Source organism: Peromyscus maniculatus, chromosome 1 (assembly GCF_049852395.1).
Source record: "Peromyscus maniculatus bairdii isolate BWxNUB_F1_BW_parent chromosome 1, HU_Pman_BW_mat_3.1, whole genome shotgun sequence".
Classification (NCBI taxonomy): domain Eukaryota; kingdom Metazoa; phylum Chordata; class Mammalia; order Rodentia; family Cricetidae; genus Peromyscus; species Peromyscus maniculatus.
This window is the reverse complement of record NC_134852.1, coordinates 94,196,573-94,223,811: the sequence shown is the minus strand read 5'-3', so window position 1 is coordinate 94,223,811 and position 27,239 is coordinate 94,196,573. Positions and strand designations below refer to the sequence as shown.

The 27,239-nt window shown below is 48.5% G+C and overlaps 1 protein-coding gene and 1 long non-coding RNA gene across 5 annotated transcripts in view; one reads left to right on the top strand and one right to left on the bottom strand.

Annotated features, from left to right (window-relative positions):
* The first annotated feature begins 2,157 nt into the window (after nucleotides 1–2,157).
* Nucleotides 2,158–27,239, top strand: part of LOC121829992 (uncharacterized) — a 59,508-nt gene continuing 34,426 nt past the window's right edge. For 2 of the 3 annotated variants that reach the window (XR_013042926.1, XR_013042924.1), the window contains exons 1-2: nucleotides 2,158–2,219; nucleotides 8,703–8,849. This is a non-coding gene — a long non-coding RNA (uncharacterized LOC121829992). The other variant, XR_013042927.1, reaches the window with a different exon arrangement.
* Mex3b (mex-3 RNA binding family member B) lies at nucleotides 13,481–17,363 on the bottom strand. 2 transcript variants are annotated; one of them, XM_076546364.1, is made up of 3 exons: nucleotides 17,155–17,363; nucleotides 16,453–16,538; nucleotides 13,481–15,564 (listed from the first exon to the last, which is right to left on the bottom strand). In XM_076546364.1, exons 2-3 carry the CDS (start codon nucleotides 16,511–16,513, stop codon nucleotides 14,111–14,113), a joined length of 1,515 nt encoding a protein of 504 aa, XP_076402479.1. In that variant the 5' UTR covers nucleotides 16,514–16,538; nucleotides 17,155–17,363; the 3' UTR covers nucleotides 13,481–14,110. The 2 variants fall into 2 exon arrangements, with proteins under 2 accessions (XP_076402479.1, XP_006994611.1); XM_006994549.4 differs by lacking the exon at nucleotides 17,155–17,363 and having other exon boundaries at nucleotides 16,453–17,091.

The following is a 27,239-nucleotide window of genomic DNA, read 5'->3' as shown; positions in this document are numbered from 1 at the left end:
CCAACCCACCGAAGGCCCCCACAGAAGCGAAGGGCAAAGAAGAATAAACTCTCCTTCTTCCGCGGCTATGACACCCATCCTCTCCTGCCCTTGAACATGAGAACTCGAGCTTCTTGAGCCTTCAACCTTGAACTGAGACCTAAACCATAAGCTTGCCTGATTCACAGGCCTTTATCCTTGAACTAAGAGCTACACCATTGACTCTCTTTGCTATTGGATCTTCTGCTTCCGATTGAATTGCTTTCCCAAGTTGCCAATCCACAGGTGGCACACTGCAGGAGGTCTTACCTGCCATAAGCACATGAGCCAATTCTCGTAACAGAGAGAATCCTCTCTCCCCTTTTCTAGATCTCTCTACACATCCTATATACTCCTCTAAGTATACTACTGGCTGTCTCTCTTGAGAACCTTCTACTATTTTATCACTATTTTCTTTGGGAAGTGAAACCCTGAAAAAGAGGGGGTCATGCTGACTAAATTAACATCTAGATATTATCCAATGAGGAGCTGTCCACACTGGAAAAATGATCTGTAGATTCAGAGAGAACTTGGACTCTATAATTCCCCTACAATATATTGAATGCAGGCTCCCTGACTAAGATGTCACATGACCATTAGAGACACTTAGTCCCTTCCTTGGGATGCAGCTGTGAGAGTTTTTTGTTTGTTTGGCTGGTTGATTTGGTTTCTTTTGTCAAGTTGACACAATCTGGAGCCATCTAGGAAAAAGTACCTTAACTGAGGGATTGCCCCCATCAGATTGCCGGTAGGCAAGTCTGTGGGGCATTTTCTTGATTAATTATTGATGTGTGAGGTCCAAGCCCACTATAGGCAGTGCCATCTCTGAGCAGATTATTCTGTGTGTTATAAGCAAGCAAGCTGTGGAGAACAAGCCAGTGAGCAGCTATTCTTCCATGGCCTCTGCTTCCATTCCTGTCTCCACGTTCCTGCCTTGAGTTTCTGGCCTGACTTCCCTTAATGATCAGCAGTGATTGGGGTGTGTATGTTAAAAATCCCTTTCCTCTCCAAGTTGCTTTTGATTGTGGTCTTTATTACAGTAATAGAAAGCAGATTGGGCATGCTCTCAATTTTGTACTGGACATCACCAAAAAAATACCAAGTGGGTCACGGAAAAAGGAGAAGGAAATTGAGAACAGGGAAGCTGTGGGCCACGGGAACCCACAGAAGTGAACACATTCAGAAAGGCAATTGGCCGCCAAGTACATTATTTACAGAAGTTAAAATCCTCAGTCTGGGTGGAAGGGAAGCAGGAAGACTCCGAGTCTCCTTGTTGGTGTCTTCAAGTCTCTAAACTTCAGAGTCTAAAGGGTTATCAGAGTAAAAGGAACTTTGACTTGATGCACCGAGTCAAGGGACTGGATAAAGTTTCAGCTCTGACTCTGGCAAGGAAGTCAGGCAAACTGCTGTAGATCTGTCAAAAGGTACAAGAACCATGGCTTGCACATCCCCAACATTCGCTAAGAAGGTGGTCAATCAAGGAAGCTGTTTAGCATTAGCTGAGGGGCTCTTTGAACTGCTGGCCTGAGATTCTGAGAAGTCATGAAGAAGCATCTCATTTCATCCCGCTTCCTCCCAGGCCAGCTGCTCCCTCTTCTGGTCTAAGGGCCTCAGCTCTTCAACCTTAGGGCCCTGGCCCCTTTTGCAAGAAAGGGGTCCTGCAAAAAAACAAAAACAGTTTTGTTTTCCTACAATAGCACCTTTCTCAAGACTCCTCTGTTCAAGCACCCATTTGCAGCCTTATCAAAGGCTTCCCTCTGCCTCTCCAGTCCTCAACAAGCACCCAGCACCCCACCCACCCCAATAAGCTCACAAACTCTGCTTTGTGTAGATGTCTCCACCCACCAGGCCACCACTTGAGTCTTTATTATCACTATTTCTTTCTTTCTTTCTTTTTTTTTTTCAATCAACACATTTCCTAGGCAGAGAAGGAAAGTTTCAGGGAAAGGCACCAGATGCATTTAAGAAATCAGAAGCACGTCCTCTGTGACTTCCATCTAGGTCTAAAATTCCTGATGGCCCATGTCATCATCACCTCAGGTGTCCTCAGTGCTGTTTCCAAAACCAGCAAGGTTCTGAATGACCAGATTTCTCTGTCCAAGAGTTTTCCTGTGCCACCTCACAATGCTAACTCTGTGAGGTCACTAAAGGTCAAAATGGACCGGAAAGCAATTTCACAGTTGAAACCAATACGTTTCAAGGTACTGTAGTGAATAATCTTGTCAATTTGATTGGAGGGAGATGTGCCTAGGAGACCAGTGAAGCACCCCTATGGGAGTATCTATGATGGTGTTTCCAGAAATAGTGAGCGTGATAGCTCCAGCCTAATTGTTGTATTTGTCCTTTGATAGATCCATATAAAACAGTGGCGTTATTGGAAGGTAAATGGTATGGGGTCTGCTTGAGGGAAATAAGTGACTGGAGGCTGTAACTGTATTTTGTCTTGAATTATTTTTTAAAGAATTCTGGGGTTGGAGAGATGGCTCAGTGGTTAAGAGCAGTAGCTCTTTTAGAGGACCCAGGTTCAGTTCACAGCATCCACATAGCATCTCACAACTGTCTACTAACTGCAGTTCAAGGGGATCTATCGCCCTCTTTTGGTCTTCATGGGCATTACATGTTCTTGGTACACAGATATACACACAGGCAAAACACACACACACACACACACACACACACACACACACACAATGAAAACGGGCTGGAGAAATGGCTCAGCAGTTAAGAGCACTGACTGTTCTTCCAGAGGTCTTGAGTTCAATTCCCAGCACCCACGTGGCAGCTCGAAATTGTAACTCCAGTTCCAAGGACTCCAACACTGTCACACAGATATACATGTGGACAAAAAACTGGTATACATAAAAATAAAAGTAAAAAAAAAAAAACAAAACAAAAACACCACTTTTTCCTTTGGTTTTACTTCATAAATACGAGTATTTTGCCTGTATGTATTTGTGTACCATGTGTGTTCAATGTCCTGTAGAGGCCAGAAGAGGGTGTCAGAGCCCTAGGACAGGAGTTAACAAATGACCACACACCTCCATGCCGGTGCTGGGAACAGGATCCAGGTTCTCTGGAAGAGCACTGAGTTGATTCTCCAGCCCCTTGGTTTCTTTTTGTTTCCCCTTTCTCTATGCTTCTGGCCATCGTGATATGAGCTGCACTGTTCTGTCAGGTCCTCCCTGCCGGAGTAGACTGCTCTCTCTCTAGAACTGTGAACAGATGGCTACTGCCCTCCCTAAGGTGTTTATGTCGGGTACTTTGGTCACAGTCATGAAAAGCTGACGTGCGTCCTTGCATTCCCTCCATATACAATTCTAACACAAACATAGCACAGAATACACACCACAGTGAACTTTGTTTTTCCTCCAAATAGTAGATATCGAAGATTCTTCAACATCTATGTAAGTTACTATCAGTGTAAATTAAGCTGCTTCATTCTTCTTTATGTGTATGGGTGTTTTACCTACATGTATGTCTGTGCACCACACACATGACTGGTCCTGAGGCAGACAAAAGAGGGCATTAGATAGGCTGGAACTGTGGTTACATGACCGTGGTGAGCTGCCATGTGGATGCTGGGAATCAAACCCAGGACCTCTGCAAGAGCACCCAGTGCTCTTAACTGCTGGGTCATCACTCCAGCCCTGCTTCATCTGTTTTCACAGCAGCCTGAAGAGCCTGAAATGGTATCTTTAATCAACCCCAGCTGCCATGGAGCTTTTTTTTTTTTCAATTGCTGATTTCCAGGCCTCATTGTTAGAAATCACTCAATGAGAATTTCAAGGGGTGGGGGGAGATAGTAGACCCAGGAACATATTCTTCCATTTTCTCTGGGTTACCTGTCATGGACTCCTTTACAAAGCAATAAAAAAAACCAGTCCATCCTTTTAATTTTCCAGCTGAAAAATCTGGGGCTGAAATCTACAAAGCAATTTCTTCCAAAGTCTCACAGCGAAGAACTCAGGGGCAGAGCGAAGAGGGCAATAGGGGGTCCCTAAACAGGAGTTATGCTTGAATTTACTCGGTTATGGTATGTGCCATCAAAGACGCGACTGTGATAAGTAGCCCCAAAGATCGTAATTCAATTTACCCGGAGATTTCAAGCGAGCATTTTCTTTTCAGCACTGTCTGTGGTATTGGCCCGGAGGAACTCAAGTGCCTTCTGAGTCATCAGAGGGACAAAAGGGGACACCAGCATGTTTTAATGAGCAGTGTGTTTTACTAGGCTCTAAATCCATGGGTGGTAAGTTTGGATGTTTTCAGAAAGCAGCATATCAAAATATTCTCGGAACTCAGCGGAGTCACTTCTTGCTGTTTTGAAGAGCCTGGAGTGTTCTTGTGTGCACAGGGCACGGTCTAGAGAGGTCTCGGCTCCAGATACCTTTAAGGGTGACTCTGCACAGGATATGACATGAAAGCGGGGTGTTGTGGCATCCAGTTGAGGAAAAGGACTCTATAGGGCTCTTCATCTTCCAGGATTTGTGTGTGATTGTTTATATAAAGGCATCCTAGAAAGTATAATGGATCCTATTCAAAATCAAATAATACTGCTTTGTTACTTCTGGAGTTTTGTTGCCTCGGGGCACGGACCCCTCGAGTTTCATTTAAGCACACATACAAAACACATGTTGCCCATCAAAATGCTTTGATGTTGAAGATTTGGCTCAGGTCAAATTGGCCAATACTGTTCATACATCTTCCTTTTCAAATTCCAAAATTCTTTTTGACCTATAATCTCACCATAAAAAAAAGCCCAAGAGGTCTTAGAGACATAAAGTGGTAAAATCATAGTATATGCATGGATTTATAGAGATACATAACATTTACCATATGCCTTGAATAATTCTAAATGTTCTTCGGAACCACCCTTTAAAAGGAACCTCACCAGTGCTCTCTCCCATTTCATAGCAGAGAAAACGGAAGCATCAACTTAAGCCTTACTAACTCTCACAGTACATACTTACTAATGATAGCTCCAGTATTCTAGCATTGTCCCCAAATATTAGTATGATTATAGTATCCAAAGATGACTTCGCTTGGCAGTTAATTGCACATGTGCATGAGTTTTCTATTTCTGCATTTAAAAATTGCCCAAAATTTAGAGGCTTGAACAATAAGCTTGTGTTAGCTCTCAGAATCAGAGTGTAGCCTAACTTCCAGGCTCTGACTGAAGGACTGTCAGAGAGGTGCAGCCATGATGACGATCCGGAGTGCAGCTGTATCTGGAGGTGCAGCATGGGAGTGGTCTGCTACAAGGTCACCGGCAGAGTTGTTAGTTTCAACTCTTCCTAGACCCTCAAATCCTGATGGCCTGAGGTAAAGGCACCCCCACTCTCACTGCATGGACTTCTTCAAGGTTGCCTTATTGAAAGCACGAGAAAGAGGGAACAGAAGAAGAGAGGGGAGGGGAGTGGAGGAGAGGAGGGGAGGGAAGAGGAGGGGAGGGGAAAGGAGGGGAAGGGAAAGGAGGGGAGGGGAGGGGAGGAGATGGGGGGAGAGAGGAGGAAAGGAGATGGGGGGAGAGGAGGGGAGGGGAGGGAGGAGAGAAGGGGAGGGCAGGGGAGGGAAGGAGATGGGGGAGGAGAGGAGAAGGGAGGGGAGAGGAGGAGAGGGGAGAAGAGGGGAGGGGAGAGGAGGAAAGGAGATGGGGAGAGAGGAGGAGAGGAGATGGGAGGAGAGGAGGGGAGGGGAGGGAAGAGGAGGGAGGAGGGGAGGGGAGAGAAGGGGAGAGGAGGGGAGGGGAGAGAAGGGGAGAGGAGGGGAGGGGAGGGGAGAGGAGGAGGGAAGGGGAGAGGAGGGAGGAGGGGAGGGGAGAGAGGAGAGAAGGGGAGGAGGGGAGGGAAGGAGAGGAGATGTGGGAGGAGAGAGGAGGAGAGGGGAGAGGAGATATCAACCTTCATTTCAAAAGTGGCATCTAATCACTGAGGGCATATTCTGCTCATTAAAATCAAGTCACTAAGTACTACCTACTTTCAAGGGGAGTGGCTTCCCAGAGGGGATGAGATCACTGAGAGCCATCATAAAGACTACCGTCATCACCTTCTAGAATTTTTCTATGCATCTATCCAAGTGTTTTTAAACAACAACAAACATGATTTCCTTTGCGTTTTGCCTTCAGTGGCACCTCATTTACTGTACTAGCTAAGCAAGTTGTATTGTGCAGATTCCATAGCTTCATGAGTCTGTCCCCTGTTGATGGGCATGGAGGCTTACATGCTTTTCACTAAATGCCAATCATCACTGTAGCCAGGCTGTCTGGAGATGGAAGGGTAAGACCTCTGCTCTCAAAGCCTTCTCAGCCTGGTGGGGAGAAAAGGCCAGGAAATTTGCAACTGTAACAGGCCTTGGCAACAGGGCACGAGGTACCCTGTAAGCCCCAAAGAGGGCCTGGGCAAATGTGCTACATCCAGAACTCAGGGTACTGTGGCGGCTTGAATACCAAATGTCCCCAAAGTTTCCTGTGTTTGAAACCTTGATCTCTGCTGGTAGCCCTGTTTGAGGAGGTAGCTGAACCTTTTGGAGGTGGGGCCTAGCCGGAGGAAGTGGGTCATGGTGGGGGATGGGCCTTAAGCTCCTCAGAGTCTCCAGTCTTTTCTCTACTTCCTGACATCCCAGGTGTGAGCGCCTGCCTCCAGGCCCTCCAGGCCCTCCGGCCGGCCGGACACGCACAGGATTGACAGATTGATAGCTCTTTCTCGATTCCGTACCAACCTGTCTCAACCAGGAGACAGACAAGCACTTCCTTAGCTCTCTTCTCGACACAGCCTCATCCCTCCGTCACAGTGAGGAGAAGAAGGAACTAGCAGAGACCCCACCTCTGTTTCCACAGATGAACACACTGAGCCCATCTTGCCATTTTTAGAACAGGCCTACATCCTACAATTCTATAAATGCACAAAACAATGGACTCCATGGGAGAGGGGAACAACCCAGCCAAGAGTTCGCTATTCTAGTCTAAACAACTAACCACGTTTCTCTTTTCAGTCACTAGCTTGGCATCTTTTATTTTCTATCTAAATTAGTCCATGGCTTTCTTTTTTTTTTTTTAAGTGAATTCTCTATTCATTTTATTTTTTTCCAGTGACTTTTTTTTTAATCCTTAAAGAATATATTACAGAATGAGCTTAACACTAATTTTTCAATTGATCACCAAAAGGTGGATAGAACTGTCAGGGCTCAGAAAGCCCCCTGGAAGCATGATGCTCTTAGAGTTCTTGTGACCTGGAGGCATTATAGCAGCTGGGTCCCTGCTGCTTCAGTTGGCATTATCCGTTAGATGGGAGCACCACTTGGCTGTTCTGTTACAAATGAGCACTCACTTCTTCTGAAAATGCCACTCACTAAAGCTAGTTTGTTTGTTTATTTGTTTGTTTTCGAGACAAGGTTTCTCTGCGTAGTTTTGGTGCCTGTCCTGGATCTTGCTCTATAGACCAGGCTGGTCTCGAACTCACAGAGATCCACCTGGCTCTGCCTCCCGAGTGCTGGGATTAAAGGTGTGTGCCACTGCCGCCTGGCTAAAGCTAGTTTTTTAAGCTGCTAAAGATGGGAGCTTTGGATTTAGAGGGACCCATGGATGGTGTCTTAGTTCTGATGTTGTCCGTGTAGCCTTAGATAAGCCAGACAGCTGACATCTACATCAGCCTCCTCAACCCCCTACAGAGCATGCATCAGAGGGAGGAGCTTAATAAATGGTGGAAGTCATCAACACCCACTGGGCCAATGAAGGGATGCTTAACCTTCCTAGAGTATCCAATTTTTAAAAAGCATGTTTGGCTCTCCCAGGGGAATACAAGTATCCAACATTTTAAAAACTAGTAGGCAAGGTCATGAAAAAAAAAAGAGGAGGATGAAAACAGGGACAGAGTTAACGTTAGAAGGGCCTGTATTTCCTAACAGAAGGACCCTCTTTTTTTTAATGTGTATGTGCATATACATGTCCACACAGACACATGCATGCCCATATATGTAAGGCCAGATGACAATCTCAAGTGTCATCCTTAAGAATACTCTCACCTCCTCTGAGACAAGTCTCTCACTGGCCTGGAACTCACAGAGTAGGCCAGGCTGGCTGGCCGGTGAACCCCAAGGATCTATCTGTCTCCAGGTCTCCAGTCATGGAATTCCAAGGGTCCCACCATGTCCACCCAGCACTTTGAAGTGAGTTCTGGGGAATGAATTGAAGTCCTCATGCCTGCCATCACCTTACCTCTTAAGGAGGAGGAGTGTATACCAGGCATGCCAACCTAGGCGTGCATTCCCAGGACTTGGGAGACTAAGACAGTGCAGTGAGTTGGAGACCAGCCCGAGCTACGCAGTGAGACTCTGCCTCTCTCTGGGTAGGTGCGGGGTGGGTAGGTGACTGTACCCAGCATACTTTCCATCTTTTCCCAAATTACCTTAAACCCATGGAGTTTTCAAGGCGACTACTCTAGCCCGCCTGGTTAGCAGACTTGAAACTCCTTAGGAAGGGTAAATTTGTCCCTATTTCTTGAGAAGATGAGACTTTGTGATAAAATTTCTACATCAGTTGATGACTAAAGTTCACTACAGATATTGGCAGTTTCCCCAAGAACAAATATTGGTGAAATAAGGGGAACTCACGAAATACAGAAAAGGAAAAGTTTTCAGCGAACACCAGGAGCAGTGTGACATTTTTCTCTTTATTTTGTCACTGGCCACAGGGAACGTGACAACAAGGAGCGTTCGCCTACAGCTGAAAACTCAGGTTGGGTCTGCTTGGGACACTGTGAGTGGACGACTTGTATCTCACTGAGGAAGAGCACACTGGAGTCCCAAGGCCACCCACCCTGGCTGATCACAGGAGAAAGGTGAGTCAAAGTGTGTTGGGGGCCAGGGGCATGGCTCAGTGGGAAAGGTACTTGCCACAACAGCCTAGTGACCTGAGTCTGGTCCTTAGCGCCTCACAAAGTTGCCATCTAACTACCACACAGACCATGGCAAGTGAGCCCACACATACACAATACACACACACACACACACACACACACACACACACACACACACACACACCTTTTGTTGTTGTTGTTGTTGTTGTTGTTTTGAGACAGGGTCCCTCTACTATGTTACTCTAGCTGTCCTGGAACTTCCTGTAGACCAAGCTGGCCTCAAATTCACAGAGATCCACTTGTCTCTGCCTCCCAAGATCTAGGATTAAAGGCATGTGCCCACCACACCCAGATCAAGAATAAATTTAATCAAAAAACTAAGTAATTTATAGGCTGGAAAGATGCCACAGTGATTTAGAGAGCTTGATGCGCTTCCAGAAAACCCAAGTTCAATTCCCAGCACCTCCACACTGGGCAGCTCACAACTGCCTGCAACTCTAGCTCCAGGGGATCTGATGCCCTCTTCTGGCCTCCTCAGGCACTCATAAACGGCACACACACACACACACACACACACACACACACACACACACACACCCTGATAGACTATCTAATCCCAACCAGTCATCTCTAAACACATGTGCATACGAGCAAAGGGACCTAGTAGGGTGTGTGTATGTGTGTGTGTGTGTGTGTATGTGTGTGTGTTGTGTGTGTGTGTTTGTGTGTGTGTACATATGTACAATAATAAAAATAATAAGAGGTTATGAATTTGAGTAGAGGTACAGAAGAGTCTGAGGGGGAGAGGGAGGCAGGGGTGAAAATGTCGTAAATATAGTACTCATGTATGAAATTCTCAAAAACACAAAATATTTAAATGAAACAGAAATACTATTTTTTTAAGAGTTTTGAGCCACCAATTTGAATCATTGCTTCTAACTAGGTTCCATCTACAACTCTTCCTTTGATGAGTAAAAAGAAGCCCTTGACTGTGACCTGTGATAGGCTATTTGCTTTGATCTGCTCCACCAGGGGATCCAGTTATAACTCCAGCTGCATGGGGTAGTAGGTGATTCCAAAATACCCACAATTCAGCCTGGAGGCCCCTATGTCTTGGGGCCAAGCCACAGAGCAGGGAAGGGGCATTATGGAAGACCCACTGCTGAGGCTTTCTTTGTTACGGGGCTATCCTGAACACTGTGGGTGTTAGCAGTATTTCTAGCTTCTATTTACTAAGACACAATTGCAACTTTATATCATAACCAAAAATGTGCTGAGTGAATGCCAAATTGGTGTGTGTGTGTGTGTGTGTGTGTGTGTGTGTGTGTGTGTGTGTGGTGTGTGTGTGTGTGTGTGTGTGTGTGTGTATCGAAAAGGCACGCAAACCCAGCCTTGTTGAGAGCCAGTATTCTCCATAGATAGTCATTAGAGGGAGCGGTGTTTGCGACGCGGTCTTTTGTTGCTGTGGAACTATAGATTTCAGAGTGTGGAGGTAGAAAGGGAAGCTGGTGAGGCTTGGAGAATATAAATGTGGCACCCTGTCTCCAGCTGGAAGACTGTCATCCCTGTAGTTAGTGGTCCACAATAGTCACCTGGAGGATGGAGTAAAAGGCTTCATGTGTACCACAAGCCAGTGTCCTGCAAGATCACTAGAATGTGTCTGTATTCCCTGCTGGTGACAGGAAAAACCCATGTTAGAGAGCCATGAGAAGCCACACTGTACTAAAATATCTCCCAAATTCCCGTCAACAAAGCGGTCCTCCTCTCACCGCAGAGAAGCGCAGGCCGGGGCCAGGAAGAGGGCTCAGTCAGCAACGTGCTTGCTGTACAAGAGAGGACCTGAGTTCGGATCTCGGCATCCACATTAAATGCCAGGCATGGCAGTAACATAACCCCAGTGCTGGAGAGGCAGAGACCTTGAAATCTCTGGGGCTTGAGGGGCAGCCCACATAGTGGGATCTTTCTTTGGCCCCCAGATTCAGTGAGACCTTGAATCAGAAAAAAAAAAAAAAAAAAAAAACTAAGGTAGAGAGGGTTTTAGAAAGACACCTAGGATCTGCATGTATATGTATACACATGTACCCATACACACACATACACACACACCACACACGTGCACCCATACACACACACACCAGAAACGCAAAGAAAGAAGACATGCATGCCACCCAAGTAGAGAGCCTCAGATTTAGCTCGTTGTTTTATTTCTGCCCCTAATGCGTATTCCAACTATATAGAAGTCCCTTGACATGTATAGACGTGAGGGCCAGTTAATTTGGGTGCATGATATTTTTGTTTATTTCTAAGTCTTGTACAATAAAGTTTATAATGTCAATAAAAGAGGCCTAAGTAAATAAATAGTCCATCGGCTGGGGGTGGGTGGCACTCGAGACTTCTGCTGCTGCTTTTTCTCCCTTGTATCATCTGAACTCATTGTGCTAAAGCAGAAACCCAAAGTTACAATACTAAAGAACACAGATGCATAAAGAATTTCGGTTCTGTTCTAGGCATTCCCAGAAAGCTAAATGAAGGGAGGAGACTCAGACCTGACAATATCTCTCCCTGCCGGGTCTAGGTTAAGTCCTGTCCTGAGGGAGAAGCAAAGGAGGTAAACAGAGCCCGGAAGTTCCCAGAGCTGAAGATAATGCCAGCAGTTCTCTAAGCAGGCCACTCCTTTCTCTCCTTTCCCCGGAAGGCATGTCCAGCTCATCCTTTAGAACTAATAGACCAGGAACTGTGGAAGCAGGGGCTCCGTTTCCTAACAACAAAATGTGAACGCCCAGGGGCCAAGAGGAACAATCTATACGTCACAGCTTTCTCTTCAGAGCCACCGGCTAAGCTTAGCGCCCACCACCCACTCCTGCCCCAGACTGTTTTCCAGAGGTCGGCCGCCCAGTCAGGAAGTTGGCTGGAAATTCCATGGCAAGGCCCGGTCATTCCTCAGTATGCTTTACTAAAGAAAGTTCAGGTCAAGTAAAAGTAGCTGCCCCTCCCCTGACAGAGGCCCGTGGCTAGGGGTGAGGCGGAGCTGCTGCCAGAAGCACACAGGAACTTCCCTCAGGCAACAACAAACAGTTAACACTTGCTGCTTGTCAACACCAATTAGCCTGACCCCAAGGAAGCCTGATAAGACCCAAGCTCAAATCCAGGGAGGCCCTTAGCACGCAGAGCTTCTACCCCTTCCTTCTCAGAGAGAAGGCCCTCAGTGGGACTTACTTCTTCAGGTAAGCCAGCAGGTCAGGGTCCCTGAGCCACCAACCATTACCACCTCCACCACCTCCACCACCACCACCACCTCCACCACCACCACCACCCCACCCCACCCCACCCACCAGCCAGCCAGCCCCTACCTAAAGTTGAGCTATTACTTCTCTAAGCCCCGGGTCCTTTATCTGTAATATCAACATTCAAATTGATTGCCACGTTCGTCTTTTAAGTTTTTAATACTCTTGGGTAAATGTAACAGGTTTGTGTGGGCTGAAAGTACAAATGTTTCTTTTGAATACTTCTTTTTCTTTTTGTCTCCTAATTAAAAAAACAAGACAAAAGAAAACTAACCCTGTTCTGGGGACCCCCAAAATGCCATAGTTCCTAAGCAATGTCAGCCATGTCTAATGGAGAAATTGATCTTGGTTTAGTAAATTGTTTGCAATTAAAAAACAAAACAACAAAAAAACCTTGTTACCTGTGACCATCCGTCCAACCAAATCCTTCCCCTCTCAGGAGTCTGCTCTATAGACAAACTATATGATATATTTGGAAGCTCTGCATTTCAACCTATCACTTAAAAATGCTTCTTTCCAACGTTACACCCCAAGAGGCTTAAAAAAAAAAAAAAATCAAGTCACCATACAACACTGATTTTTCTTCAATGTTTTATTTATATAGAAATACTTAAAAAATGAAGTAGCACCATTACTTAAGTTTACCTTTATTATGTAGAACTTTAAATGTCAGAAAAATAAAACTCTTGATACAATTTCAAATCTTGTCTCAGCAAATATAATATTAGTATTTGACCATGAGGTTAAAGGCCCTTTATCATAAAATAAAATATACTTTGTTTTTTAAACTTTGCTCAGTAAAGTACATTTAAGCTCAAGTAACGTCACCTACATATACATAAACAAGTGGTAAACAAATGTATTAAAATAGAAACACTAAAACTATAGCGGTGCAACAGAATTTCTGTAATTTGCACTGAATTCTATTTATACAAATGTTAGAAAGCGTCAACGGTTCCTTTTGACATGTTTATACATTTCCGTTTTTGTAATAATATAGAATAAAATATGCTTTATATCACTGAATAGAAAATATGCTGGGTGAAGCAGATCTAGAAGATTTTGTCTGAACCTATAAAATCTCCATCCCAACAGAATACTGCTCAAAACGTTATACATTTTATGGTTTGTAATCCGTCACAATTGTGTGATTATTAAAATAATACAGTGTTCTTTGCCATAAGGCCATACTAAAAATAAAAAGATTTAACCCAGCTACAAAAAAGTTCACTGAACTTAAATTAAAATACTTGTAAACATCTTTGCAATATGAAATATAATTTTTCAAGTCAAAAAAAGAATAAAATACTTCAATCTGTATTAATGCAATTTCTCTTTAAAACTTTTAAAGGTTTTTTTTTTTAATATATAAGAGATATGTTACAGTTTTAACTTTAATAAAGCTGCAGGGTCCTGGTTGTCCAGAACTCCTGGCCCTTCCATGAACATTCAAAAAGGATCCACTTGTGTCTAGAACGAACGAGCGCTGTAGGAACCCACCCACAAAGGGAAACACACGAAACAGTCCACACATCCCATAGCACAATTATTAATCATCTTCATAATTACTGTTCATTTTTCTCCTACTTCAAGAAAATGGAAAACTTGTGGGGTTTTCTTCTTTTGGAAGCTTCCTATTAAGTACAGTGTAAAAACTATCGATACTAGAATGTCGCCGTTCCTATTATTTATAGAGCATGCAATTCAGGTGGTCAGAGGCTTCCCAGGCTACAGTACTCCTGATGCAGAGATCCTGGCAAGTTCCTTTGTTTAAAAATGACATTTTAAAAATGAGCGGATACTACAGCTTTCCAAGCTCCTCTGGGATCTCTGAGAGTGAGGAGGGAGAGGTGGAAAGAGGAGGGCACCAGAGGCGTCTGGGCAGGTAGGCCCTAGGGAATGAGGGTCTAGGGAGGGGACCCTCCTTCCCTGCACAGTGCACGAACGCGCGCACTGCCTTCAGGAAAAGATGCGGATGGCCTGAGTGACCGCGGTGTGGCAGACGGGACACTCGGGCTCACTCTTCTCACAGATGCGGTTGGCACACTCCATGCAGAAGAGGTTGTGGCCACAGGGCACCAGCGCGGCGATCACTTCGCTCTCGAAGCACACAGAGCAGTCGCGGCTGCCCTTGCGCCGCAGCCCAGAGGAAGAGGAGGAAGAGCTGGAGGAGGAGCTGGAGGACGAGGAGGAGCCCGAAGTGTCCGACGAAGGCAGACCCGGGAGCTGGGCCCCCAGCCCATTAGCATAGGCCGCATAGGCCAGACCTCCACCGCCGGGGTCGCTGCGAACCCGCCGAGCCAGGTGGTGCTCGCCCGCCCCTGGGGCCATGTGTAAGGGCGGAGACAGGCGCGGGCAGCTGGTGCCCGGGTGCAGCCGGCGGTGCACTAGCAGCCCCAGGTTGGCATTGGAGGGTGTGCTGTTGGCGCCGCCGCCGGGAAAGACCACCGAGGACGACGAGGCAGATGAGGATGCCGAGGAAGAGCAGGAAGAGGATGCTGGGGCTGCAGACCCACCTCCCGGCGATCGCTCGAACTGGGCCCAGAGAAGGGGTGTCCCAGGTGGTGGGGCGGGAGCTGGGTCGAAAGTAGGCTGCAGCTCAGGACCACCATCCGGGGAAGGCACCGAGGCTTCCCCCGCTGTGTAGGTGTACCCATTGCCGTTATTGTTGTTGTTTCCATTGTGGGCAAAGCTGAGCGCGGGGCTGGGAGGGCTGTAGTCCGCCAGGCGTGAAGTGGCAGCTGTGCTGCCGCTGGTCCCACCGCCGAAGTAAGAGTCTGTCGACGCGCTGCCAAGCGAGCTGGAGCTGTCATTGCGATAGCTGGAGAAGGGCTTGCGGCCAGGGGTAGGAGTGATGCTTGGGGTGGGTTTGCTCCAGAGGCTGCCGGGCCCGGACCCGCCGGACCCGTGATGCAGATCAAAGCCCACGTCTGTGCCATTGGCATGGAAGTCGTTCTCGTCTGTCAGCTCGATGATGCCACCGGTGCGCAGGGCAATGTGAGCCTCGATCTCCTCTCGAGCGCGATCCACGTTTTCTGGCATCCCGGTCACCTCGAACACTGGCTCCTTGTCCCGGCTGGGTGTCACAATATATGTGTGTGTCTGCTGTTGAATGCGCTTGATCGTGGCGCCCTTCGGTCCCACCACGAGCCCCACCACGCGATATGGCACCCTCACTTGGATAGTGGTCTGTCCCGGCAGGTTGGGCGGCCCAGGAACAGCGCCGTTGAGGGCTGTGTTCTTGTTACGAGAGGCTCGGATCATGGAGAAGTGCTCCGCGGCGGAGATGATCTCCCTCCGAGCCATGGCCACATCCTCCTTCCTGCCCGTCACAACAAAGACAGGCTCCTCCCCACGAACTGGGGTCTTGATGTAAGTGTTGGTCTTCGCCCTCAAAGCTTTGATTTTACAACCTGGGAGCCAGGATACAAAAGAGAGAGAGAGAGAGAGAGAGAGAGAGAGAGAGAGAGAGAGAGAGAGAGAGAGAGAGAGAGAGAGAGAGAGAGAGAGAGAGAGAGAGACACGCCCATTATCCCGGGGTAACCGCGGAGACCTGGGACAGCCCGCGCCCAAGGCAGCTGGACAGCAGAACATGCGACAGGAGAAAGGGGGCGTCTCCCTCACTGACCCCGAACCGCGCCAGGAGCTGGACCGCGGGTTCTACCCGCGCAACGCTCGAGAAACAGCCCATTGGATGCTTGGCCCTCCCCCGGTGACTGCAGTCGTCCCAAGCTAAGCCCCAGAACCCCAGAAAAGTCATCTGGGGAGATGCCTCTGGGATCCAAATGGGCGCGCTGACTGCCTTGAAGACACCAAGGGGTTCCCTGGAAGCCGCAATTCCTAAGCGCTGGAGCGCTTGGGGTGGGGTTGAGGGGATGGTAGTCCTGGGACCCATTGTTCCTTCCCTGGACTCCATTCCCTTCCCCTTTGCAGAAATCCTGAATCCTCCACCCATCGGACGCTCCCCCCTCCTCCCCCTTCCCAAAGGACCACCAGAGACCCCCCTCCCCCAGTATCTTAGATTTAAATTATCTTTCCTAGGGTGGACTAAGTCTGGAGCGTTAGAGGAGAAGGCAGTGATTTTAGCAGGAGAAAGTGCATCCCGCCGCGGCACTGGCGCCGCTGTGGAGGACAGCCTGCCTGCACTTTCTTTGTCTGGTGCGCTGGCCCCATCGCGCGGCTCTTCCTCCCTCCTCAAGGCTCCCCCGCGCCACAGCTCGCGATCTTGCACCCGCCCTCACAGTGAGGCGGCGGCCCGAGATCCTACACACCCCTCCGGTTCCCATCCCTGCCGGACCCACCTTGCCGCCCTACGATCTCAGCGACGTGTTCGGAACTGGGTACCGGCACGCACTCGGTCATGTTCACGCTCTTCTTGCGCGGCTCGCTGTCGTACAGAGAGGCACCCTCGTCACTGTCCAGCCCCAACAGAGAGAGCTGATCGAGCGCAAGCTGCAGGGCTCTTTGGTCATCCAGAGTCTCTCCCCCGCCGCTGCCACCGCTGCCTCCCCCGCCGCCGCCTCCCCCGCCGCCGCCGCTGCCGTTGCGCTCCAGGTCTGCAAACAGCGAGCTGGGCATTGCTCCGCCGTGCACGCCGCGCCCCAGCCGGCTCTCCGCTCGGCAGCCAGAAGCTGCAGCCACAAAGGCAGCCGGGAAGACGGTGGTCAGGGGCGGGGAGGCCGGTCGGCTGCGGAGGGCTCCGTGGCTCCTTTCTCGGTTCCGGGAGGAGTGGGTCTCTGCGTGCAGTCCGCACCGGGCAGTGGCTGCAAGAGCCCCCGCCTGGGTCCCCACCCCAGATCTGCTGGCGGTTGGGGTGGGGGCAGAGCTCGAGCGGCGGCCGCGCGTGCCCCCCGAGTGCCCGGCTGGCTGGCCACAATGCCGAGCGCAAAGCGAGCAGGCGAGCGACAGCAGCGTTTCTTTAAGGAGCCCCTCCCCGGCTCCTCCACTCCCTCCCTCCCTCCCTCCCTCCCGCCCTCACTCAGCGCTTTTTCCTCCTCTCCTACCCGCCTCTTGACTGAGCCTCTGCAGCCAGACGGCTCCGGAGGGGGACGAGGGAGGCGCAACGTCACCGGCGGGAGCTGACACTACAATGCTACTGACACTATCGCTGGGGGAGGCGATTGGCGCGCGCCAGGCCGGGGGCGGGCGGAGGCCGGGGCTGAGCGAGCGAAGAGCCAGCGCCACCCCCACCGAGCTCGCCGCAGCCCGCCCCGGCCTCCTCCCGGCCGCGCCCCTCCCCCGCCGCCGCCGCCGCCGCGGCGAACGCCTCTCTTTGTTGTCTAATGCGGGACTGGCTGGCTTGGGACATTTCTCTGTACCTATCAGACGAGGACAACCACTGTCCCTAAGTCTTTTCCCTCTCCGGGTTGAGAAGAAAAGGCGCCCAGCTGTGATGCCAGCGGCCAGGCTCCAAAGAGCGGTCCTTCGAAAAGTCCCGTTACTGCCCCCCAATAAAGCATCCCTGGAGCCGATGCTACCACTAGGTGGACGGTATGCTATCGGTACAAGAGGGCGGCCCGACACTGGGACGCGGAAAGCAGAGCTCGAGGTCCTGGGCCCCACGGTACAGTGACTGCTGGGCGCGAGCTGCCCACCTGCGCGGGAACGCACGCGACACAAAAGACACGCCCGCCCACACTGCCACTCGCGCGCGCGCGCTCGCCCAACATTTTCTGTCCCCTTGGATAGCACTTTCCCCCCCAAGTGGCCCTGAAGGAGGTGGGGGGGATGCCCAAACCAGAAGCCGGCGGCGGCACGGGCGGGCCTGACCCGCACCGCCACCGGTGACCTCGAGAATGCTCTGCCCCCCGACCCCGGGGTTCCGCACACGCCTGGCGCGCGAACTGAGACCCCGCGGGCTCCCACACACGCGCACGAGCGCGGCGCGGCCACTGCCCGGACGCCAACCTTACAGAGCCGGGCGGATGGTACGGGCGTGCGCGCCCGCCGCTCCCGGTCCCGCCCCGCCCCTCACCCGGGCATGCGCAGTGCCTTGCGAGGAGCCTCGAGCGCGCGGGCCCCGCCCTCCGCCCGGCCGGGCCCCGCCGGGAGGTGTGTGCTCGGGCCCGGCGCTCTTTGTGCGCTTCTCGGGCTGGGGGTGGCGGCGGCGGAGGAAGGGTAAAACGGGACGAGCGGGAGGCCGCGGCGAACTGCGCCCCCTCCCGGCTCCTCCACCGACAGCCTCCAGGCGCAAGAGAGGAGGAAGGCGGTTTTGAGGGGCGGGCCGGGGCGGGGTTCGGGCCTGGGCGCATCTCCTTCCTCCGGGGGGGGGGGGCCGGGGGGGGACGCCCCTTCGAGCTCAGCGCGCGTCCGCTTCTCCCTTCTTTGTTCCGGGAGCCCGCCTGTTTATCCGCGCCCCTGAGCCCTGTCTCAGGCTGTTTGGCCAGTACTCCGGGGTTTCCCTAGTCCTGCCAAGGTTCGCCTGGTTCTCCTGGACGCCTGCGAGAACCCCAAGGCCACATGTCTACGCCACAGACCCGCTTACTGGAGAGTCCCCTCTCCTCCCGTTGAGGGCGACCCTGGGGACCCAGGGCGGATCTGAGGGACCCAGACAAGGGAAGCGGGACCCCCGGACTCCGGCTTTTATCCACGATACCTCCCCTGCCCAATGCCTGGGTGGTTTTGAACACTAATCGTGACAATAGATGGCTGCGCAGTTGGGAGCAGCCAGTTCTGCAAGCGCCTGTAGGTACTTTGCAGCGCGCGAAGGTGACCTGAGCTTACTACGGGCTCACCTGGAGCTGTCTCGGGGCTGAGGTGCTGATTGTTTCCTTAGGGAAATGAGGCTGAAGAGCCGCTTTACTGTGGCTATTTCCTCAGGATGTTTATGTCAGCTTCCCCCAAGCGGGCTGTGTTTTTCTTCAAAGAAGCCGTTCTGCGAGGGGAGCGCGCGGGAGTAGGGGTGGGAGTGGGGGCGGCGGGGGAGGGCGTGTAAGAAGATGGTGGTGTAGAATCCGCGGACCTGGGGCTTCAGTAGGGAATTCTTGCTTATGAACTCAGAGTCAAATTGGTTTGGGAATAAGGAAGGAGTGCCCTTGAGAGCTCTTGCCTCGACTGAGTACTGGAGCAAAATCGCCCTGCCTAGAAAGAGTGACGGGAGAGGGGAGAGCAAGAAGCAAAAGAGCCTGTCATCCCAGCACTAGAGAGGCTGAAGCAGGAGAATTTCGACCAGTTCCTGGCCAGCCTGGGCTATGTTAGTGGGTTCTGGGCCATTCTGGGCTACAGTGTGAGACCCTGGTTTGTAAAAGTCGACAAAGAGGGGCTTTTGTCCGTTAGGGAAAGACCATTTTCACCTTGCCAGCACAACACATTAGCATCTGTTTGGGGCCTACTGAGATTCCTTTAAAAAGAAGAGAGAGAGAGAGAGAGACAGAGAGAGAGAGAGACAGAGACAGAGAGAGAGACAGAGAGAGAGAGACAGAGAGAGAGAGACAGAGAGAGAAGAAAGCAGATTATGATGATGTGCCTGTGAGCGGGGTGGAAGGTCCCTCAGGATACTTGCAGTAGGGAGCTTGCCCATAGATTTTTGCTGGTCTGCCATAACTCTATTCCCCTGGAACCTGCTCGTAATAAGATTTCAGATGAGTTACTTCTGAAAATTTGGAGGATTTGGCTCTTCACAGAAGTCCCCAGGGACTCTGGCTCATTAGCAGGAAGGTGAATGCAATGCTTCACCAAGGTGACATGTTTAATGTCACTCTTCCCTGCTGGATGAAAGCGGGAGCCGCACTTGCTTATAACTGTGAAAGGTGGATGAAATCACACTTTTTTTTCCCCCACATGAAAGCAAAGTGGAAACTCTGACCTTAGGAATTCATGACCCCTCTTGATAGGACCAGGTAGTCCAGACTGGGGCCTGTTTGGTGAGGCCTGTGAAGATCAGTGTTCTGGAGACACAGCGGCATTGAAGAGGTTCCTGAGAGCATTACAGGGTGACTGATGTGATAGCAATGATAACCTCTGAAAAGTCCAGTCTCCACCCCTAGCTGGACTTCCGTGTGGACTATGAAAAGACCAGTATCCAGCTTGCAGTCTTAAGCAAACAGAGAACAGGAGGCAGGAAACTCATTGTGGGTGACAAGATACTAGCTGGTACCTTTCCTCCACCCCTCTCTGCTTGCATGCAATACAATGTACTGGGCGCTGGAGTGTTTTCAGACCCTTGGATATTTTTATAGAAATAACTCAGAAAATTTCATTTTCAACTGATGTCTTATAAGTCAAGACATCAGTACATCATGCAGGGCCTACTTCTGGTTTTAAGCACACACCCTAATCCCATAGTTTCTGTTAGATTTTCCAGGCTCCTGTTGGACCCCAGCGCTTAACTACTTTTCCTGGTTCAGGACATTCCCCAAGGACTTCTTCATGTGGCTATATTATGTTTTTTATTACCACAAGAGAAAAGTGTTGCAGGTATGAGCTGGCATTGAGCATTTCAGCTGCTATAAAATATGAAAGGTTCAAGCCATCTCCTGCAAGCAAACAAAAGTAGCAGTAAGACAGGCTGCCTCCGTTTCCAGAGGTGTCAAAGGCTGCTTTACACACATCTTGCAAACTGAGGAGATGGCCAGAGGAGTTCAAGTCTCCATATGAACGGATGCAAGCTCACTTCAGTCAGTGTGACTGGGCATGAGAAAAGTGTTGGTACAAAAATGAGCAAGATCCTGGGGAAAGGACTCTTCCCTGGGTCATTTTTCTTGTGCAAACTGGGCACAGAGAGGATCCAGATGAGCGAAGTAGTGACTCCACCTTGGGTCCTGAGAGGACTTCATGGAGGAGGGGATAAGTGTGTTGTGCTTCCGTGAAGGAGATGCAAGAATTTATAGAGACCAGAGCTTTGCGGTGTGTAGCATCTACTTAGGAACCCAAAGCCTGCTTATTAGATGAATGAGTGAGCCAGGCAGAAGAGCCTTGAAGGCATAATTTCCTTAAGTACATACATGAATAATTCAGTCTCTAGGAAACAGTCCAAATGACTCCAGCCACAACAACATGACTTTGGGCAATGTTTAGTAATCACAGATAATATTTATTACACACGTATGATGTGCCAGGCAGCTTATAAATGCTTTCCAATGTAGTGTGAGATTTAATTCTTAAAATTTCCCTGAGTCAAAGACTGCCCATGTACCCATTTTACAGATGAAAATTAGCTGAGTACCTTATCCCAACAGAGCCAGATTTCCTTCGAGTCCATGAAGCTTTACTGTAAGGACTTTCACCTAACAGTACCTCCCCAAGATACAGAGAGAAGTCCTAGCACCTTCTTTACAGGGTCATGTGTTTTAGTAACATTGTCAACAATGATGTTTTTTTTTTTTTTTGTTGTCGTTCAATTTTTTAAGGAGAACTCCTAAGATGAAGTAAGATTCAGTATCAACAAATCTTAAAAAAAACTGCCCCCAAGGCCACATGGCTGGTAAGTGGCATCAGATCCTGTGATCTTGACCAAGCTTCTAAGTTCCTTCCTGTCTCTGAGCCCTGGGTCCTCAGTAGTTGGAAATATTTACACCCTACATCCTACACAGGGTTGTAAAGAGCACACGTGGGAAGGGATTTGAAAGTTCTTTGTTGTTCTTCTGGTTTTCCATTGTCTCTGGATTGTTAACATGTCAGTGACAAGGAGTTCCTGCAACCCGCATCTATTTGCTGAAATGTTTTAATAATGTAGAAAATCCTCTCCATATGCTGACTGAGCATGAATAACAAGGAATGTGTGTCTGTGTGCATGTGTGCATGTGTTCAACTATGTGTGTGAGCAGTAAGTCTTAGGAACAAAGTAAACAATACAAATGCATCAAAATCTTAACTTTTTTACTGAAACAATTTTTCTTTCACTTTCTGTGTGTCTTAAGACCTGAACATACATCTTTAGTCAATTCACTTTTCCAGGTAATATCTAGGATCTGTAGAGAAGCTCGTTGAATAAAGTGCTGTTGGTTCAACCATGAGGACTGGAGGAGTTCAGATCCATAGCGGCCACACCACAAACATGGCTTGGTAGTACATTGCAAAAAGCACATTGAGGGCAGAGACAGGCAGACCCAAGGGATCAGTGAAGGAGATGCAAGAATTTATGGAGACCAGAGCTTTGCGGTGTGTAGCATCTACTTAGGAACCAGCATGAGTGGCAAGCTCCAGGTTCAGTGAGAGACCCTCTCTCAAAAGATAAAAATAAAGTGGAGTGTGATTGATAAAGGACACCCAGTGCTGACCTCTGGCTTCCACGGGCACACACAGACAAGTGCTTACCACACACACACACACACACACACACACATATACACACACTCAAGTTATAACATTCACTTAGTTTTAACTTTTAAATAGTGCTAAGAAGCAAACCAAAAAAAATTCCCTGTCCTTGCCACAGGGAATGATTTTTGGGGCCCTACACAACTGTTCTCCCCAAACTCACAGTGGGACTCCATTCCAAAGGACAACATCCACCCAGCTCATTGAACATAGAGAGATCAAGCTGGTGCCTTTGTGGAGCCTTCACCCCTAAATTCTAGTCTCTTTGGTGTGGGAAGGTACACCGCAGACTACCAAAAGAGAAACCTGGACCCCACCCCCACCCCGAGTCCTTTGACCTACAATCTGTCCTCCCCACTAGATGTACCGGGGCAGTGATGGCACAGAACTTGTAGGAGTGGCCAGGCAGTGTCTGATTTATCTTGAGGCCCACTCCACGAGAAGGAGCCCATGCCCGAGAGACTAAGGGTACAACCAAACACGACAGAAAAAATAAACAAAATCAATGAAATTAGTCTTCCTGATATTCTGCTGTACTCAGAGAGCTGTGCCTTGTCCAGTCATCATCAGAGAGGCTTCCACCAGCAGTCGATGGGAGTGGGTGTAGAGGCCAACAGCCAGACATTATGCAGAGAGAGAGTCTAAACTGGAGGTCTCCATCAGCAACCCCTCCACACACCTGGAGCTTGGGGAAATCCCAGGGACGAGGGAGCAGAAAGATTGTAAGAGTCGGGGGGAATGGAGGACACCAGAACATGGTCCACTGAATCAACTATTCAGGGCACACGTAGGCTCACAGAGACTGAAGCAGCAACCATGGGGCCCGCGTAGGGCCACACCACGTCCTCTGTGTCTTGGTGTTTTTATGGGACTCCTAACAGTGGGAGCAGGTGTGTCTCTGATACTCTTTTTCCTATGGGGACTCTTCCTCCTACTGGGCTGCCTTGTCCAGCTTCAGAGTGAGGGCTTTGCCTTGTCTGACTGTATTTTGTTTTGCTGTGTTTGTTGTCTCTTGGAGGCCTGCGCTTTTCTGAAGGGAGACAGAAGGAGAGTGGATCTGGGGGAGTTGGGGGAGAGCTGGGAGAGTGGAGAGAGGGTAAACTGAGGTTAGGATGTATTGTATGAGAGAAGAATCTATTTTCAATTTTTTTTTTTTAAAAAAAGGAACTATCTAAAGCCCATTTCTTAAAGCTGTTGGAATTATGAGAGTAGACAGGGCAAAATTTTCAGAACATTTATTAAATCAGCCTATAATAACACAGCTTGACTTCTAAAATTTAGTATCAGCTAATAGTCAGCGATCAGCATTCTGCAGTTGCCAGAAAGGAAAGATCTGTCAGAGAGACCAGGATTCCAGGAATGGAAGCTCACAGTCCTCAACAAAGAGGTATGGCGTTCTTATTCCTAAGCAGAGCTAAGACAGATAGAACTACAGAATTCCAGCATTTGCAACAGTTAAATACTGCCTTTCCCAAAGTCTCCTGTTGGAGCCTTACCTGTAAACCTGATGAAATCCGTGGGAGGGCAGACTTGGGATGTCCAGAGTTCTCTTTTGACAGGAAGCACACTCAAAGCCAGTGTAGGACACTGTCAGTCTTAAGCCGAAGGCTTGTTAATTGTGGGGCCAGAGCACAAAGCCAGAATCCGAGGCTCTCAGTGAGGTTCTCTTGCTTTATTGTTCAAGGAAATATGGTCTAGTAAACATCTCCCCTGTCCCTTACTTGACACGGAGATAGCTTCATGGTCAATGTTTCTGGAATCTAACCGAGGTGGTTGCTGAAGGAATTGCTCCTGGATCTAGGGAGTGGAAAATAAGAAAGGAAGGGTCTTGTAGGACATGCAAAAGCAGCATCCGGGGCTTCCTCCCATCCTGCCTTCCCTCTGTGGCTCCTGATTGCCTCTGGATGAAGAAAATGTCCCCAGGGACTACATCCCCTGCTTGCAGACTCTGTGGTGGAACAAACATCATCATGGTGGCACCAGCTGTTCTTTCCATGAAGGTCAGAAGAAATAAAATAAGCAATTTATATCAGCATTTGATTCCAAGAAAACACTTCATTATTGACTCTCATGGAATCCACAAGATAGATATTATTATTATTATTATTATTTTTACTCTATAAACAAACTTTCCCAAGTCCACATTTCTAGGAATAGTTAAGGCTAGAATTCCAGCATCTAGACTCCAGCTGCTTTCTGAAATAAGCTATGTCCAGGAAAATACAGTGAAAATTGTGAAGACTCAAAACCGTAATAGTGGAAATAATGAAATAGCACTCACTCCTCAGACAGGCAGCTGAGGAGATTCCTCAGCGATATGGATGTCAGTGAGATGTCAAGTGGTATAAAAATAAATGAACAGAATGAGAGAGTGTGTGTCTCATCATGCTTAGTAAACAGCCCTCAAACAAGAAAACTGGGAAGGGACAGCAAACAATGGGAGGCGCGGAGCGCTTCGCCATGTCTAAAGAACTATTTGAATTAAACTTCATTAAAGGAAAAAGAACTATTTGAGAAGAATATCTAGAAACTCTACAGGACAGAACAAGGGTAGATATTCTTGGAAGGTAACACTGGGATAAAAAAATTTCCTTAAGCCAAGAGTCGTCTGCAGGTGGGTGGCCTCCTTCACGGCTGATGCACAGGCATGCCCATGGGCACATACACCTAGGAAAGGTCTGGATGTGGATTGTGTACGCAGGTGAATTTTGTCAATTTTGAAGGTGTTTTTCTTTCACTTGTTGACTTTCAGCTGGTTGTTCAGGTCCTGGGCTTTGGATTTCTCATCTGTGAAGTAGGAGTCCTGGTGCTCACTTAGGCCTTTCTGTCAGCAGGATGTGGATACAGTCTGCTGGGATGAGGGCTTTCTGCATCCCATTGACAGGAAGGCGAAAACCCTTTCATCTCCATTTTACTGCTTTAACTGTATGATGATAGGTTCTTTGTTCTTGCAACATACAGTTTTGGTTGGCTGACTGGCTGGCTGGCTGGCTGTTTGGTTGGTATTGGGTCTCACTATGTACCCAGACTGGCATTGATCCTCCAGCATGCTTTAGCCCCACAGTACTGGCATTAGAGAATGCATCACCACATCCAGCTTTGTTCTCTTAACTTTTTTTTTAAATAAGAAATACTCTTACAGCCTAGAGAGCTTTTGTGTCTGTATTAAATGTATGTTGACCAAAAGTCAAGATGTTAGTTAATAATGCAATACAGCCATGATATTGACATCAATCATCCTGAGGTAAAATTATTTCTTTCTCATCACATCAGTAAAAACAATAAAAATTATGGCAATAGTGCTATTAAAATTTTAACTTCAGCTGGGTATAGTGGCATACGAGTTTAATCCCAACACTTGAGAGGTAGGAGATCAAGAGTTCAAGATTATCACCAGCTACAGAGCTAGTTCAGAGCTAACCTGGACTACATGAGAGCCTGTCTCCAAAAAAAAGAGCAAACAAAAAAACCAATGCTTTCAAGTTAGCACAATTGCTACTATACCCAACCAAACCATTAACATATACACTACCAAGGTTCAGTTTCTTGGAATGGAAATGGTCTCTAGCCAGGAAATTTTAATAAGATTTATAAATTAACAGTATAAAACAAAGCAAAATAAAAGTCATCAAACAATTTCAATACCATCATCAAAGTCATCAAACAGTGGTGGCACACACCTTTAATCCCAGGCCTCGAGAGTCTGAGGCAGGTAGGTCTCTGAGTTGGAGGCCAGCCTGGTCTACAGAGTTCCAGAATAGCCAGGACTATGTAAAGAGACCCTGTAACACGGATCATAAAAGTCTTATTAATAAAAACCCAGCGCCAGGTATTGGGGTGAATTCTGAAAGATCAGAGAGACAGTACAAGCCACAGCCAACCTTACCTTGCTGACTCTGCAGCCGATCCTGTTTCCTCAGACTAGAAGCCTCTGAGTCCTCACCTGAATGGATCTCAGCTAAACTGCTGCTAAAAGGCCTAAAAGCTTAAAAGCCTTTAGTTCCTGGTCCTCACGCCTTATATACCTTTCTGCTTCCTATCGGCACTTCCTGGTATTAAAGGCATGTGTCTTTTCCAAGCAAGACTTGAGATCTCAAGTGCTGGGATTAAAGGTGTGTGCCACCACACCTGGCCCTGTTCCTAGTGTGTCCCTGAACTCACGGAGATCCAGATGGATCTCTGCCTCCAGAATGCTAGGATTAAAGGCATGTGTGCCGCCACTGTCTGGCCCCTGTGTCTAATCTAGTGGCTGTTCTGTCCTCTGACCCCAGATAAGTTTTATTAGGGTACATAATATATTGGAGGACAAAAAAAAAAAAAAGCAAACAAGGGCATCGAATAGCAACAAGTCAATAACTCTGGCCAGAAGGGGAATGCGCTCACCCTTGAAGAAGACACTGGTCAGGTTGGATCTGATGCATTTTGTAAAGCTAAGGTCAGGGTCTCAGGAGATGGACAGATCTGACAGTTCCTCCAAGACCTAGAAGTTGTGGCCTTGACCCTCTGGCTTCTCTTCCAGCACTCAGCTTTCTCACGGGTGAAGCAGGGCTTTAGAGCATCAGGCTTTGCTGACCGCAGAAATGACACTTGTTGATTAGAGTGGTGACATGTATCATTGATAAGAATTCTACAAAAGAAGATGTATTTAGCCGGGCAGTGGTGGCGCACGCCTTTAATCCCAGCACTCAGGAGGCAGAGCCAGGCGGATCTCTGTGAGTTCGAGGCCAGCCTAGTCTACAAAGTGAGTTCCAGGAAAGGCGCAAAGCTACACAGAGAAACCCTGTCTCAAAAAAAAAAAAAAAAAAAAAAAAAAAAAAAAAAAAAAAAAAAA